The 17,874-nt window shown below is 40.0% G+C and overlaps 1 protein-coding gene across 1 annotated transcript in view; it reads left to right on the top strand.

Moving 5' to 3' along the window:
• LOC127426313 (arf-GAP with coiled-coil, ANK repeat and PH domain-containing protein 3-like) overlaps positions 1-17,874 on the top strand; it is a 121,315-nt gene that overhangs the window by 71,662 nt on the left and 31,779 nt on the right. The window contains exons 5-6 of the mRNA XM_051673052.1: positions 11,529-11,587; positions 11,683-11,866. Of these exons, the coding sequence (XP_051529012.1) occupies positions 11,529-11,587; positions 11,683-11,866 (243 nt within the window). The remainder of the gene's footprint in view (positions 1-11,528; positions 11,588-11,682; positions 11,867-17,874) is intronic.

Here is a 17,874-nt window from a genome sequence, read left to right as displayed (position 1 = left end):
AGTTTCGTCATGCAGTGCCTTCATTTAACACCAAGACAAGCTGATATTTCAAGATTAAAATCTCAGCTTCAATTTAAGGCAGCACGCCGAGGTAAATGGTGGCTCTAATCCTAATGTGGGCTTTTCTGGGTAATGTGATGGTCATTTTCATGGAGATTCTGTAACTGGGCTCTTATGACATCAGTTTTTAAGTGTACATTTTTAAATCAGTGCAGCAATATATCAGTGCGCTTTGTCCCGCATCCCGCATGTCATGAGCAGTATTTACGCATTTACCTCACGCCCTTGCGTGGATACTGGAAACTATTGCAGCTACTTCAGGCTGATTAACTGTATAAATCCATGTAAACATCCAAGTTAAGAGTAAATAAATGCCTTCTGCTCTGCCGTTCACGTGATTGACAGCTGGAGCGCGTACAGACAGCATTTCTGCGTGTGCGCGGCGAGCTGTGTGGGCGCGAGGCAGTCGTATGGTGAAGAGAGTGGCTGTGCTGTGTCCGAAATCGTTCACTCATTCACTATTTCTTATATAGTGAATGGCAGTGAGTGCACTATATCTCAGCACTGAGTGTACGAAATGAGTGAGTGAATTCGGACGCTGACATTTACACAGAGAGTCGGAGCTCTGGGGCTGTCGCAGAAATAACGTCACATATTAACTTTTAAAATACTTGGGCCTTACTTGTTAATCTTATTAAATAATTAATTAATACAATAAATCATTCTGTTTGTCATTTTTAATATATATGTTAAAATAAAGAGTAAACACATTTTATCAAATGTACGTTATTGTATTTATTTGTTATACTTTAGTATCTTCTAACTCAATACAAGCTGGGTAGTATGGTCATCCGACCATAAACAGCACCAAAGTTATTATAACCTACATGTTATAACTGAATATTTAAATCATCCACAGAATTATCATTTCCACTGTGTGCAGTCTCCTGATTTAAAATAATATCACCTCAGTGAATTATTTAGTAAATAAAGCAAAATTCTGTATAAATATAAATAAAGAGTACATTTTAAAATGTATCTGTATGTTTTGCCTCTCTATATGTTATTATGTTATTTTAATCAAGTAATGATTTGTAAAAAAGTAATTTAATACATTCAGCATGAAATAAAACATTGCAGGAGTGAAGAAAGCAGTAAACTCCCAGCTCGTACGTCTTCCCGGCGGTGGAGTATGGGCAGTTAACTGTCATCAGGTGTACATCAAATGTACACTTGAAATTAGAGTGCATTGTGGGTAAGAATGAGTAAACAAAAGTAGGGAACGAGTGGCTCACTCAGAATTCAGACACTCCTACAAAATGGCGGACACCCGAAATAGTGCACTGTATAGTGGATGGGGGCGGTTTCAGACACAGTGAGTGTTCCGCAACCGGGGTTGGTACCCTACGCAGGCTGCGTACTCTGCGTTTAGAGAGCGGCAGTACTGCTGTACAGAACTAATGATCTAAATTCTTTTGACACTGAAAACTGTAACTACACTGAAATAAGAATCCACGCAGGACTTTAAAAGCTATGAAATATCAAAAGTAGGCATTAATAAAGCATGATCTTGCTTTGGTTTAATTTCAGCATTATATATATATATATAATGTCCCTGTGGGACATTTTCACGTTTTTACCATAATAATTACTAGAAAGTTTTCCAAATCTCTCTTCTTATTGACAAACTCATTCAGATCTGACAAGAGCCCTTAAAGGGATAGTTCACCCAAAAATAAAAATTCTCTCATTATTTACTCACCCTCATGCTATCCCAGATGTGTATCACATTCTTTCATCTGCTGAATACAAATGAAGATTTTTAGAAGAATTTCTCAGCTCTTTTGGTCCATACAACGCAAGTGAATGGGAGCCAACATTTTAAAGCTTAAAAATAAAATCAAATAAGTCAGCATAAAAGTAATCCATAAGACTCCAGTGGTTAAATCAATATCTTCAGAAGCGATGTGATATGAGAACGTGTGGATGAGAAACAGAGAAACAGATCACTTTCACAATCTTCTTCTTGTGTTTTTGATGATTGCATATCGCCCCCTGCTGGACAGGGAGAAGAATGTCTAGCAAAAAATTACAAATATTGATCTGTTTCTCACCCACACCTATCATATCACTTCTGAATATATGGATTTAACTACTGGAGTCATATGGATTACTTTTATGCTGCCATTATGTGCTTTTTGGAGCATCAAAGTTTTGGCACCCATTCACTTGCATTGTATGGACCTACAGAGCTGAAATATTCTTCTAAAAATCTTAATTTGTGTCCTGCAGAAGAAACAAAGTCATACATGTTTGGGATGGCATGAGGGTGAGTAAATGATGAGAGAATTTTCATTTTTGGGTGAACTATCCTTTTAGCTCAGCTAGTGATAGCTCAGCCATAATTTATTATTCTGTCATCATTTCCCAACCCTCATGTTGTTCGAAACCCATGTGACCTTCTGTATTCTGTGGAACACAAAAGATGTTAGACAGAATGTTAGAGACTGACAGTCTCAGTCACAATTCACTTTCAAAATATATATATAAAAAAACATTCACTGAAAGGAAATAGTGACTCGGGCAAACATTCTGTCTAATATCTCCTTATTGTGTTGCATGGAAGAAAGAAAGTCATACGGGTTTGGAACAACATGATGGTGAATGATGAGAGAATTTCCATTAATAATAATAATAATAATTCTGTAATACATGTTAAATGTGTATTATGTAGTGGAATATAGGGGAGTTAACGTCCATTATGTCATTTGTGAAAGTAACAAGTTATGCACTACTTCAGTACTCTTTTAATTGGATACTTTCTTACTCTTACTCAAGTAATTATTTTTTGAAGTAATTGTACTTTTACATGAGTACAGTTTTTGGCTACTCTACCCACCTCTGCTCTCTACCAGGTTCTACCACACATGCAAGCATTAGTAAAACTCCCTCTCATACATTCACATTTGAAGTCTTGTTCATTGCAGTGAGCAACTCATCAAATTTTTTTGGTTCATCTGAGATGATGTACATCACAGCACAGGACCACAGCCACTTTTTGGATGCATGTGGACTTTTGAGTGTTTTCCTGATATTGAGGTCTGGTGTAATTGAAAACAGAGCGACTTAGATAGCAAAAAAGAAAAGCAAAATGGTCATTAGTGTGCAGAGCCCTGTGTGTCTCCTGTTACCACAGCCACCTTCACTTTTAAAGAAAGAGGAAATACCAGGCTTGTTGTATAAAGGACTTGTGGCTTTTTAATTGTCAGCCCAAAGACTGCTGATCCTTTCCTGCCTATAGAGTCAGCAGCATTTGAACAGAAATAGTCAGATGTTTTCTTCTATTCTCTGTAAGTTTTTTTTTTTGACATTCTCTATAATTTTTTATGGTTAAAACTAAAAATCTTGGCTTTTACCAGAAAAACTTGACCTATCTAGGGCTCCATTCACACCACAAGTGAAAGTTCCCAGTTTTGATTGCCTGGTCAAATCTGATTTTTTTGTGAGCTTGTTCACATTACCTTTTTACATGTAGCCCATATCAGACACTGGTTGGACAAGCGATGCTCCTAAACTGACTCATAAGTGTAAAAGACCCTACCCTGGCATGTTTATCAAAAGTAAATGGCAAGTGAAGTGGTCATCATGGCCACTTTTTTACTATCCTTGGCACTGTAGTTGTGAGTTGCCATGGCCATGCTTGACCATTCCTTTGGAAATTCTTACAAAAATGTAGTGGTTCTAATTCTAGTATTTATTATTTATTTTTTTCACTTCTTACGTCTGACACATTGTCTTAGAACATCCATCTCACAGTATGAGCTGAGACCCCAGTTTACAGTGTTAGATATACTATCATCCAAAAAAAACAACATTTTGAACACCTGTTACGTTGAACCTTGCATAACTAAATAACCAGAAAATAACATAAAAAAGCAGCTTTTGGTATGCTTTTCGACTGGAGTGGAGGGTACTGTTTTATTCAAAGATATTTGAAAGTCCTGGTACAGTAAAGTTTAAGACTTTAGTTCTCCCCTGTTCGTCCCTGTGCCACCCAGAACAGGTGTCTGTAGGAAGAACGACAGATAAATCCTGTGTGCTGAAAGGACATTACTTTAATTCACTCCTATCTTTCCTGCTCTCTTCTATATTTGCTGGTTCAAAGCATTTAACCTGCCACTCTATAAATCTAAGGCCTGGGCATTTTAATATGGATATAATCCCTCTGCCTCGTAAATCCAGGATGCCCATCGCTGCCAAGTCTCAAGCTGCTGTGAATCACTATCTGTACACAATTGAGAAATGTGGATCTAAGGCAGAAAGTTTTATGAAATCACATTATTTTAAATCCAAATTTATTGAGACTTTGATCTGTGAATACATTTTATCACATTATACATTTACATGTTTTTTCCATGCAAAACTCACAACTTTATTTTAGGGTTTTGTGGATGGTTGCCAGGGTGTTGCTGTGTGATTTCTATAATATTTTGGTCCCTATATATGGCTTGGGCCCCTCCTGTTTTATCGTTAGCCAAGCAAAAATCAAGAGTAACGGCACACCTCTTCACATTAATCTACATGTTTTGAGGAGTCAAGTCAAGCTCTGCAGCCAGTTGCAAGAAAACATTTAGTGTCATTAGCCTTACAGTTACAACTAAGGAGTTTCTTAACTTGTGAATAGGTACCAAAACTTTGAAGTTTTGAAAACTTCCAAAAGCACATAAAGGCAGCATAAAGGTAATCTATATGCCTCCTGTGGTAAAGTCTATATATTCAGAAGTGATATGATAGGTGTGGGTGAGAAACAGATCAATATTTAAGTCATTTTTTACTATCAATCTCCAATTTCACTTTCACATTCACATTCTTCTTCTTTTGTTTTTGCCGATTCACATTCTTCGCACATATCGCCACCTACTGGGAATGTAGAAGAATTTATAGCATTTATATAGTATTTATAAGACTTAAATATTGACCTGTTTCTCACCCACACCTATCAAATTGCTTCTGAAGATATAGATTTAACTACTGGAGTCAATATGTTGGAGAACGTGTGCTCAGGCCACGCCCACGACTTCACTATTTATTTTAAATTGTATTGATGATTCATGGTATAATAAGATATTTAGGAAGAAGATGCATCAGTGTGCTTGTTTCCTATGTGCCAGCAAATTGGTAGGAAGATGTACAGTGAATCTATAGTAATTACAGTAATTGAATAAAAGCCTGTGTTTCTTTATATCAGGCAGTATATATAGGTCCCTCTTTTACAGTTTATTGAGTTGTTGGAATCCAGGGAGTCATAAATTAAACTAACCTGCCGAAGTGACACTAATCCGCCTCCCTACTGAGTGTAATTACGGATATTATCGGTATGGCTAATAGGCCACAGAAAGAGAGATGGGTAATGAGAGAAGGTAATACCTTTTTCACTTTGAGATTTTAGGAGTGAAAATTTCCATGCATTAATCCACAAATTATTGAATACAATAATGTGAGCATCACAATGGATGTCCTTCACATTAAATATTTGTTCCTCAAATAAATTACAGCCATTTTTATCATGGGTTGTAAATGGAATTATGCATAATGTATTGGCAAAAATAAGTAATTCTATGTGCTACAGTGTCATTAGAGTTATAGCTTACATCTGTGAATTTTATTATTTTAAATGCCTTGTTTAGATAACAGTATAGGATACACATCTCCAATGATGCAACTCTAACACCACCCAGGAAAATGATTCAAAATAACACATTTGAGTGAACCGTTCCTTTTATTGAAAGGACATATTACTACGATGGGATCATAGGTAACCCCCAGTTGTTTGTTTGCTCATTGAGACTGAGCTGTGCTATTGCATAACAGTGCCGCATAATCACTCAGCCATTTCGCTAATGTGGTAGAAGCTGAACAACAACATGCACTCCTTCCAGTTTTCTATACAATGTGTTCCATCAGGCCTGGCTTGGGTAAGTTTAGAGAAATGCTGCATTTCACAGAAAATTGGAACCAGTTTTGACTTGCGCAACCTGGAGGTGTTTTCAAATGTTGTCCTTCACAACAGCTAGTGGTTCTGTTCATCAAGATTCCTCGGTACTCTGTGCCATTTCTACCTGCAAAGACTTAAAGGGATAGTTCACCCAAACATGAAAATTCTGTCATCATTTGCTCATATTAGTTGTTTCAAACCCATATGACATTATTTTATGGAACACAAAAGGATATGTTAGGCAGAATGTTAGTCTCAGTCACTCTTCACTTTCATTCATTTTTCCATACAATAGAAGTGAATGGTGATTGGCATTCTGTCAAATATCTCCTTTGGTGTTCCACAGAAGAAAGAAAGTCCTACATGGTGCAATATGGTGAGTAAATATTGACAGAATTTTCATTTTGGGTAAACTTTTCCTTTAATCACTCAACATTATCTGTATATATAGCTTGTGTGGGTATCAACTTTGCGTTTTACCTCCTGTTAAATTCTCCAGAGCTCCCCTTTTGCTGTGTTATGTAATGTGCCCATTTCCTGAATGCAGAATCTGCCAATATTCTTTATAGATTCAAGATTTCAGTTTTTGCTTCACCTCATCCAAGCGTGCAATCTGCAACACGGTTTACTTTTTCCACTTGAAAGCAACATAGAACTCCTTGACCCTGCGTTATTGATCTTGTTCCTTTACTGAGATGTCCTTGCATGCTATCTGCAACACATTTTTAAAATTAAACTAATTCAAGTATACACTTCATGAATGGCCCAGCCATTTGGCAGGCGAGCTCGGTAAAGTGGTCTCGTATGGAACGTTCTTTTAACACAGGAAGTCAAAAGCTGAGCAGGCACTTCAGAGTCACATGTGGATCATTCCAACAGTTTGCAGCCAAGTGCTGAACATGCTGTCTGCCTGCAGAGTGTGTCACCACTTTTAGTGCTGTAACAAAAAGAAGGTTACCATATGAAGTTCCTTGGCACATTGGTTGTGACTTTTTACCTTTCTGACTGCATGGAAAGCTATCCTTTGTCTTGGTCCATCCTCCATTCTTCTTGGTCTGCATTTATAATCCAGATTCAAAGTCAGATTTATTGTCATGTTTTTCTTTTCATGGCAGAGAGAAAAATCGAAGTGTTGTTTCCCGGGAATCCTTGATGCAAATATTCAGCATTTAGAAAAGATTTACAACAACACAGCAGAACAATAGACACATAGGATAATAAATACAGACTATACAGTATATACAAACAATAGACAGTATATACACTCACTGAGCACTTTATTAGGAACACTATGGTCCTAATAAAGTGCCCGACATGGTCTTCTGCTGTTGTAGCCCATGCGCCTCATGATTTGACGTGTTGTACATTTATGAGATGCTATTCTGCTCACTACAATAATACAGAGTGGTTATCTGAGTTACTGTAGCCTTTCTTTCAGCTTGAGCCAGTCTGGCCATTCTCCGTTGACCTCTCTTATCAACAAGGCATTTCCATCCGCAGAACTGCAGCTCACTGGATGTTTTTTGTTTTTGGCACCAGTCTGAGTAAACTCTAGAGCAGGGCTACTCAACTTCGGAAAGGTCGATACCCTCGAGGGCCACACTCTTAATTTTTATGATTTTATATATATAGCTTCATATAAATATAGATACTGTATATATATATATACACACACCGATCAGCCACAACATTAAAACAACCTGCCTAATATTGTGTAGATCCCCCTCGTGCCACCAAAACTGTACCAACCCGCATCTCAGAATAGCATTCTGAGATGCTATTCTTCTCGCCACAATTGTACAGATCGGTTATCTGAGTTACCGTGGACTTTGTCAGTTCTAACCAGTCTGGCCATTCTCTGTTGACCTCTCTCATCAACAAGGCATTTCCGTCCACAGAACTGCCGCTCACTGGATGTTTTTTGTTTTTGGCACCAGTCTGAGTAAATTCTAGAGATTGTTGTGTGTGAAAATCCCAGGAAATCAGCAGTTACATAAATACTCAAACCAGGCCATCTGGCACCAACCATCATCCATGCGATTATCTAATCAGCCAATTGTGTGGCAGCAGTGCAGTGCATAAAATCATGCAGATATGGGTCAGGAGCTTCAGTTAATGTTCACATCAACCATCAGAATGGGGAAAAATGTGATTTCAGTGATTTGGACCATGGCATGATTGTTGATGCCAGATGGGCTGGTTTGAGTATTTCTAAAACTGCTGATCTCCTGGGATTTTCACGCACAACATTCTCTAGAATTTGCTCTGAATGGTGCCAAATACAAAAACCATCCAGTGAGTGGAAGTTCTGTGGATGGAAATGTCTTTTTGATGAGAGAGGACAACAGAGAATGGCCAGATTGGTTCGAACTGACAAAGTCTATGGTAACTCAGATAACTGCTCTATACAACTGTGATGAGAAGAACAGCATCTCAGAATGCTATTCTGAGATGCGGGTTGGTGCTGTTTTGGCAGCTGTATATGTATGTTAATTAATGGGATAGTTCACTTAAAAATTTGAGGTTTTTAGGAGTTTGTCTTTTTTTTCTTCTGAAGACAAATGATGATTTGAAGACAAAAGATCACTCGAGGGTTGCACGTGGCCCGCGTGTTGAGTAGCGCTGTTACTAGGAGAATAGCAGTTACAGAAATACTCAAACTAACCCGTCTGGCACCAACAATCATGCCACGGTCTAAATCACTGAGATCACATTAGCAGCAGATCCTTCAAGTCCTGTAATTTGCGATGTGCTGCCATGGATTGGACTTGTTGGTCCAGCACTTTCCACAGATGCCCAATCGGATTGAGATCTGGAGAATTTGGAGGCCAGGGCAACACCATGAACTCTTCATCATGTTCTTCAAACTATTGCCAAATAGGGTTTTCAGTGTGGCAGTGCGCATTATCCTGCTGAAAGAGGTCACTGCCATCAGGAAATACCATTGCCATGAAGGGGTGTACCTGGTCTGCAACAATGTGTAGGTAGGTGGCATGTGTCAAATTTATGTCCACATGAATGGCTGGACCCAGGGTTTCCCAGCAGAACATTGCCCAGACCATCACACTCCCTCCATCGGTTTGTTGTCTTCCCACAGTGCATCCTGGTGCCATCACATCCCCAGGTAAACGGCGCACACATTGTGTAAGTTGTGCGTGGATCACGGAGAATAGCATGAGCCTCCACGTGTGGAGTCTCCATGGTGTCATGCACAGCGAGCCACGTGATAAGATGCGCGGATTGACAGTCTCAGAAGCGGAGGCAACTGAGACTTGTCCTCTGCCACCCGGATTGAGGTGAGTAACCGCGCCACCACGAGGACCTAGTAAGCAGTGGGAATTGGGCATTCCAAATTGGGGAGAAAAGGGGATAAAAATATATATTAAAAAAAGCTTGTATTCAGCTTGGACCAGCTAATGACCAGATTTGGAACAGCTAATTACCAGCTTGGACAAACTAATGACCAGCTAATATCCTGCTTGGACCAACTAATAACTTGCTTGGAGCAGCTACTGACTAGCTTGGACAAGGTAGAAACCAGCTTCCTTGTTCCAAAACACAGTTAGCAGCTTAAGCATTCTTTCTCTTGTTATTCCTTTTTTCACCTTTCTTCTACTTAAGGTCTGTTAAGCCCATGAGGGCTACAGAATCCTCAGTGTCTGTGATGCTTCACTGGCTCATAAGCTCTTCGTGCTAGTGCCTGGCGCTACATAAAGGCTTGTGCTTCCATAAGGGCGCTTGCACACATGTACGGCCAGGCTGTGGGCCATGGGCCACAATTAAACCTTTTCTGACTTCCCTTTAATCACCAAAAGAAAAAAACAAGCTCATTCAAATCTTTCCCTTTTTCCCTCTTTGCCTAGTCACCCATGTTCAAACTCTTCTTGTCAGAGTAGTTGATGTTCTCTTGATGTCTCTCTTGAATTTCACCCAAGGTTACACCATTAGTGTGGCTCTAACCTGTTCTCCACACAATTTCTCTCACTGCTATAGAAGATCTAAGGGGAAATGAGGATAGAAGAGGAGGTGAAATGCAATTAAAGATAGATCTCACAGTGCAGAAGGAGTGAGGAAGTGAAAGTGAAGGTGTGAAGTTAAAATAGGTAATGAGTCTCAAATGCACTGTAACTTTCCAATGTCTAGAGGTGTGATCCTTCCACTATACTTCTACTTGACTTGAAAACTCATCACCATAATGCTAGGGGTGTTGTGGCTAGGCGGTTGCCCACTGGTCCAAGTCAAATGAGCCCACCCCTGATTCTCTATGTTATTTTGGGGCCGTATTACAGAAGTATCATAACTGAATAACTTTAGTCACCATTTCAGAATCCTAACTTGAAATTGTCAGTTCTAAGTTTCCACACTTTCAAAACATCTCCATCAACAAATCTCCATCAAATATTTATTTAGTCTAGTGCATAAGCATCCCTAGGGTTAGGGGTTTGTTCAAATCCCTAAACCGAAGTATGAGCAATAGTAATATTGATGCTTGCTGTAGCTATCACTACTAATGAAAGAATCAGGATATTTGAGGTGTGTGTATAGGAAATGCTGATTCTAGTCTAGAATTATGGATGTGAAATGCAAAGGCAGGGACTTGATGGAATCGTACAAAATGCAAATGTCTAAGCTTATCTGCTTCGGCTTTTCCCTGCACTCTCTCTTTTTTCTCTGTCTCTCTCTCTCTATCTCTCTGTTTCTCTGTCTGTCTCTCTCTCACATGCCATTTTCACCCTCAAGACATTTTGCCCTCCTGCTCCATGTGATATGCTCTATCACATGTTCCCTCATTGCAGCTTATTGCTGCCGTAAAGCACGGTACGTTTGTGACCAGAATCAAGATGATTACAGCATAAAGCTCATCCTCTTGCCCCATACTCCTGACATCATGCGTGATCTACAGTGACGGACCCTAGCTCTGACATGCCTTCATTCTTACAACCTGACATGAGAGGTTTCCTTGCAAATCCCCCAGGGCCTGATTCAGTGAGCATGTGCAGATTGGATTCTGTGTGTGTCACCGTGTTTGCCTGTCATGGCCCAAATGTCTCAGTCTGACTTGCAGCACCCTGCTGTCCAATGCATCAGTGACTTACTTAACCCTTGACCTACAGCTGCCCACCATGACCAACCCTCCCATCCTCACAGTGAGAGAGTGTTTAGATGGGTGTAGGGCTCTGCTGCAGTCTTTTGGGTTTGTAGACTGAGACCTGCAGCTGCTCTGCCATCTGTTGGACATTTAAGAGAAGTGCACCCTTTAAATTCCAAATACCACGTGACTACTGCATTTATGTGCTGCTTAATCACACTGACAAACTTTGATGGTCAATGAATCGAAAAAGTGCAGTGAAGAGTTAAAAATAGGACAATCACAATTTAAACCCATCCTACCTGACCATTAGATACAGCATCTGGGATGCAAAAGTCCTGCCCATTTTCAGGGACCCCTGTTCATGCAAAATGCCATTCTATCCATTTATTCTATTTCCATGTTTGAAACTGGAGCATTTGTTTTCCTTCGTCTCTTTCACAGATTCTGTTTGACCAGGCCCAGAGGTCCATAAAGCAACAATTGCACAATTTTGTAAAGGAGTGAGTAGTTTCCTTTTCCTCCTGCCTTTTTCCTTTCCCCCTCTTTATATCCTCTATAATGTGTTCATCTTACGCTGAAATGTCTTTCTATCCAGGGATGTTCGAAAGTTCAAAGAGACAAAGAAGCAGTTTGATAAGGTGCGAGAGGATATGGAGATTGCCCAGGTGAAGAACGCACAAGCTCCTCGCAACAAACCGCATGAGGTGGAGGAGGCCACCAGCACTCTCATCACAACCCGGAAGTGCTTCCGACACCTCGCCCTGGACTATGTACTACAGGTATTTCAGAAACAATAGAATAGAAAAGAATAGTAACCAGTAAACTTGAGCTGTATTCGTAAATGAAAATCCAATGATTTATTCTGAAATTTAAGGAGAAAAAGCCACAATCACAACCCACAAAAAAAATATTTTTAAGCTGCAATTCTTTAATTTAACATTTAGGCCACAACATTTTATTTTCCCTCTCCATAAAAGTAGTGCCTGTTTCTGGTCAGTCTCGGATGCTATTTTGACCGTATAACAGCTGCCCAGCCTCTTGCCCTCAAGGCTGCAGTCTGACTGATTGGATTTGGCTGCTCTTTCCCCTCGCACATGCACCACCTTTACTGGGCCTTCATTAGCTCACATTTCATAACGTGACCTACTTTGTTCTAAACATTGCCTCTCTCATGTACAGGACTGTGGTTTAATTGTTTTTCCAGATTTTATTTACAGTCAATTTTCTGTTTTAGTGGACACAGTTGACAAAGATTGCAGTAATGGCTAGGCAGTACTAATTTTGTTAAATGACTCAAGGCTGTGTTGGTACAAACTGGCCATGCATTGGTTTGTTTTTCATGTACTATAGAGAAGTAGTCAGTGGCTGCCATATCTGGTCTATGTCATATATCCTTTCTGTAATCTTTTCTGGCAGCATTTGTGGCTTGCTGTTGACTACCACAGAAAATAATTTTGTCCATCTGATTGAAAACAAAAACAAAAAAAAACAAGTGTGTACCAAAATGCGCTTACAATGGAAGTGTAACATTAAAATACACACTGTTTGGAAAGTATTACCACAATACTTGTACATTATGCATGTTAAAATATATATTCTAGGTTCAATACAAGTTAAGCTCAGACGACAGCATTTTTGGCATAATGTAAAGAAATGTTTCCATCCCTGAGTCATATTATAGAAATTAACTGGTTAAATCATTGTAAACGTGGAGTTATATCCTCGTGGTTTGAGTACGATGATTGAAGCGTCCACTCGCAAGTCGTGACAGAATGCAGTGTAAATAAAACATAGAGATGAAACTGTCATAAATTATATTTATTAGACACAGTGTGTCTACAATTGTATTATATTGCCAAACGGGAGATGAGCATGCTGCAATAGTGAAAACAACAACATTAAAACACTTAAATGCTGAACAGCGCGCGCAGGTCCTTGTGAACTGGGAAAACTTTGCACTGATAATCGCCTTGCTCAGATACTATTACACATTAAAGTGCTAGATAACACATGGTGAAGTGCTGAGTTACTCCAAAGAAATGATTAAACGGCTGATGTTTACTGCCAGGTGCATCCAGGTTGGCTTAATTTATTTAGAAAAACCGCGATCGTCCATAGACAGATCGATGGGCAGATGTTTGGTTACGCTACTATTCGGAGCCGGATGTGACGACACGTGGACTGTGATAAAGGCCTATGGGGCCAATCCATAAATGTTTAAAATACTCACTGTGTCAACAGTATAGCCACATGACGAAAACAAAATGCGGGTAAACATGATTTTAGTGTGATAAAATCACACTTAAAACCTTTTCTCTTTAAATTCATATTAAATTTTACAACTAAATTACAACTTATTTGTAATCATTGAAGAATTGTTTGACATTAGTGAGTTGTAAAAGCAATCACAAAACACATTTAGCCTTTTCTTCCATATTGTGATGTATTTCCAAGTGAAACGGCTTATCGAACAAGAAAAAAATGTTGGGTGGGGGCTTGATTTTATCAATCGTTTGTTGATTGAATTGTGAAAAATGGGCAATACATACCGGAATGGAGGCAGACGTGAATGTGAGTTTGCATCGACAATCAGACATACATACACCCTTTCCACTGTGCCTCACTGACTTGAGAACCAAACAATGATCTAACTGACAACATTAATCAATAATCAGCCCACAAATGCACACAGCACATCTTTGCTTACAACAAGGCTGGAGCCGAATGCAAATTAATGAGAAACAAGTGAGTAGAAGATCGCAGTATTTCAAAGTTTTGAATCACAATACACTAAATATTCATGCTGTACATCCCAAGATACATGAATAAAAAAATCTGAATAAACTCCAAACGCATCTGACTTGCATTGTATTCAGAAGTGATCACCTCTGGAAGCGTTCATGCGTGAAATGTCTCGAACACAACTGCGAATTCGGCATTATTACTCCTCCTTCTAAATGTAAATTCGAGCCAGCGAAGGTAGTTTGTGGTAGGGAACAGGATGAGAGGGAAACAGCCGTAAATATCTTCATTTCTGCATTAGCTGCTTTGACGCCAGGTTTGTTTACATGACCTTGAAGGGGCAGGGTTAAAACTGAACAAAATCTTGAGAAGGGTATAGCTGCAGGCAGGGTTGCAGTTGGGAATTCTTGGCCCCGGTACAAAATTTGCCCACAGTTCTAGGCATTAAGAGGCCCTAGGCAAAATTGATGTTGGAGGCCCCCCAGATGGGGTCTTTTTTAACTTATTATTTTTATTATTTAGTGTGGAATGACATGCAGCAAAGTAGTAACTTATTCAAATAATCACTTAATCACATAATCTGCTTCAAACAGTATTCTTTAATTTTATTAAAAGATTCAATGGCAAAAAAAACAAAACAAACAAATATTTTTTTTCTTATCTCATAAACTGATAAAAACCTGTCCACCCCTGTCTCATAAGAGTTGCTTATAGCATCCAGCCAATCAGAATGGTTTTCTAGGTTTTGCCATTTTTTGCTGCAATATATGCATCATGCTTGCTGTGAATGGTCTGTGGGTATTCCATGCTGTCTGAGACTGAGGGGCTATTTACACGACAACGTTTTCAACTAAAAATGGAAAACTTTTTATGCATTTTGGAAAACTACAATGGCGGACTACAGGACTGAGTTTATTGACGCTTATCCAGCAAAGTAGTTGTAGTAATAAAGCAACCTCATCGTCCGTCCAGACAAAATTGCTCAATGCTTTCGCCATCTTCATTGTTTGTATTCACCACTCTGTGGCAGAATGCTTATGTGCGCAGGCGCGTAGTGTTTCTTTACAAAATGACATCGCCAACTACTGGCCTGGCATGCATAATACAGCGTTTTTAGTCATTTTTGCGGATCCGTGTGAACGGGAATCGTTTTGACAACGTTGTCGTCTGTACGCGAAACTTTTCAAAAAGCAAAGGAAAAACGTTTCCGTTTTTAGTACATCGTTGTCGTGTAAACGTATCCTGAGACTAACCTTTAGCATTGATCAAATTTAACTATCCTTGAAACTTCTTTGTCTTAATTGTAAAAGAACAGCAACTAAAACATAAAAGAGTGCAAAATAAACAATCCCATATCCATTTTGATATAATGACATATTTTTAAGATAATTAAAGATAATTTATAGTCATTTCTAAATCTCCAACACACCAAAGAATATGAATTTTCTTATTCCCTACTTTGTAATAAACACTAATATAATAAATATAACCATTTTAATAAATGTTTTTATTTACATAAATTTTACTGGTTTAAGAATAGACCACTGAAAAACCCTTATCTGTCGACCACTAATACAGTATGAATAACCTATTAACGCATCGCATGTTCTCTAAGAAACATCCTGAATTCAGTGTTTCTGAATCAAAGCTCACCATCTTTAAGCTCGTTCTCTATAATTCAGACATCTAGATACAGTACTCACTTGATCGACTCTCAGGGAACATTACAGTTATCCCATAAACGCGCATTACCTGGACTGTATTCGTAGTTGCGCGCTGTCTCCGTGTTTATATCCGCGTCTCAAATCAAATCAAATCACTTTATTGTCACACAGCCATATACACAAGTGCAATGGTGTGTGAAATTCTTGGGTACAGTTCCGATCAACATAGCAGTCGTGACAGTGATGAGACAATACCAATTTACAATAACATCAAATTAACACAGCACAATTTAAACATCTGATATACACATAATTACACTCAACAATATACAAATAATAACATACACTGTACAGTATACAATACGCACTATATAGATACACATTATTCAATAAAAAAATAAAAAATAAAAATATATAAAAAAGTATATATAGTATATATAGAATGTACAGTATTGTACTGTATTGACATTCAGGCTGTCGGTTGATAGTCAGTTGTTAAGAGAGAATATAATATAATAATAATATAATTTATGACAGTCCGGTGTGAGATATAAGAGTAAGGGTAATAAAGTGCAGTGCTGATGTATTTTGATCATGGGAGATCAAGAGTTCAGAAGTCTGATTGCTTGGGGGAAGAAGCTATCATGGAGTCGGCTGGTGCGGGTCCTGATGCTGCGATACCGCCTACCTGATGGTAGCAGTGAGAACAGCCCATGGCTCGGGTGGCTGGAGTCTCTGATGATCCTCCGAGCTTTTTTCACACACCGCCTTGTATATATTTCCTGGAGGGAGGGAAGCTCACCTCCGATGATGTGTCTGGCAGTTCGCACCACCCTTTGCAGTGCTTTGCGGTTGTGGGCGGTGCTATTGCCGTACCAGGCGGAGATGCAGCCGGTCAGGATGCTCTCTACAGTGCAGGTGTAGAACCGTGTGAGGATGTGGCGGTTCATTCCAAACTTCCTCAGCCGTCAGGAAGAAGAGGCGCTGATGAGCCTTCTTCACAACGACTTCAGTGTGGATGGACCATGTGAGTTCCTCAGTGATGTGGACACCCAGGAACTTGAAGCTGCTGACTGTCTCCACTGGTGCTCCATTGATGCTGATGGGACTGTGTTCTCTGTCTTTTCTTCTGAAGTCCACCACAAGCTCCTTCATCTTACTGACGTTGAGGGAGAGGTTGTGCTCCTGACACCAGTGTGTCAGAGTGTGCACCTCCTCTCTGTAGGCTGTTTCATCATTGTCAGTGATCAGACCTGCCACCGTCGTGTCATCAGCAAACTTAATGATGGCATTGGAGCTATGTGTTGCCACACAGTCATGTGTGTACAAGGAATACAGTATTGGGCTGAGAACACAGTCCTGCGGGGCTCCAGTGTTGAGGGACAGTGATGAGGAGATGTTGCTGCCTATTCTAACCACCTGGCGTCTGCTTGACAGGAAGTCCAGGATCCAGCTGCACAGCGAGCTGTTTAAGCCCAGAGCCCGGAGTTTCTCATCTAGCTTGGAGGGCACTATGGTGTTGAATGCTGAGCTGTAGTCTACAAACAGCATTCTCACATAAGTGTTCTTTTTTTCCAGGTGGGAGAGAGCAGTGTGTATTGTAGATGCAATGGCATCATCAGTGGAGCGGTTGTTGTGGTAAGCAAACTGCAACGGGTCAAGAGAGAGAGGCAGCACAGAGCAGATGTAATCTCTGATTAGTCTCTCAAAGCATTTGCTGATGATGGGGGTCAGAGCAACAGGACGCCAGTCATTTAAGCAAGTTATTTTTGATTGCTTTGGAACAGGCACAATGGTGGATGTTTTAAAGCATGTGGGGACTACAGACAAAGAGAGGGAAAGGTTGAAAATGTCCGTTAAAACACCAGCCAGCTGGTTCGCGCACGCTCTGATGACGCGGCCCGGAATGCCGTCTGGGCCCGCGGCTTTGCGGATATTCACCCGTCGGAAGGATCGGGTTACATCCGCTACAGAGACGGAGAGTGAACTAACCTCTGTAGCTTCAGCCGCGAGAGCTCTCTCCGCGAGGGCGGTGTTATTTCACTCAAAACGAGCATAAAAAGTATTTAGCTCATCCGGGAGAGATATGGAGAGATACGGATACTCAGTCTCCACTGAGTATGGAGTATGGAAAGGTTCTGTGCACCCTTCCTTCAGTCCGGGCCCTTCTCAAGCCCAGGCCTGGGACAAAAGGTCCAGTTGTCCCCCTTATTGGTGGCCCTGGCTGTAGGCATAGCTCCAAAAAGGGGCGTGAGCTTCAAATTAGAGATATAGGAAGCCCCTAACCTAACCCTTTCCCTAACTTTAACCGCGACGCCCCCTTTTGGAGTTGGCGCAAATCCCTATTGGAGTAACACCGACCCCTTTTGGAGTTACCCCAC

The sequence above is a fragment of the Myxocyprinus asiaticus genome, chromosome 35 (genome assembly GCF_019703515.2).
Source record: "Myxocyprinus asiaticus isolate MX2 ecotype Aquarium Trade chromosome 35, UBuf_Myxa_2, whole genome shotgun sequence".
Lineage (NCBI taxonomy): Eukaryota > Metazoa > Chordata > Actinopteri > Cypriniformes > Catostomidae > Myxocyprinus > Myxocyprinus asiaticus.
This window is presented reverse-complemented; position numbering and strand designations above follow the sequence as displayed.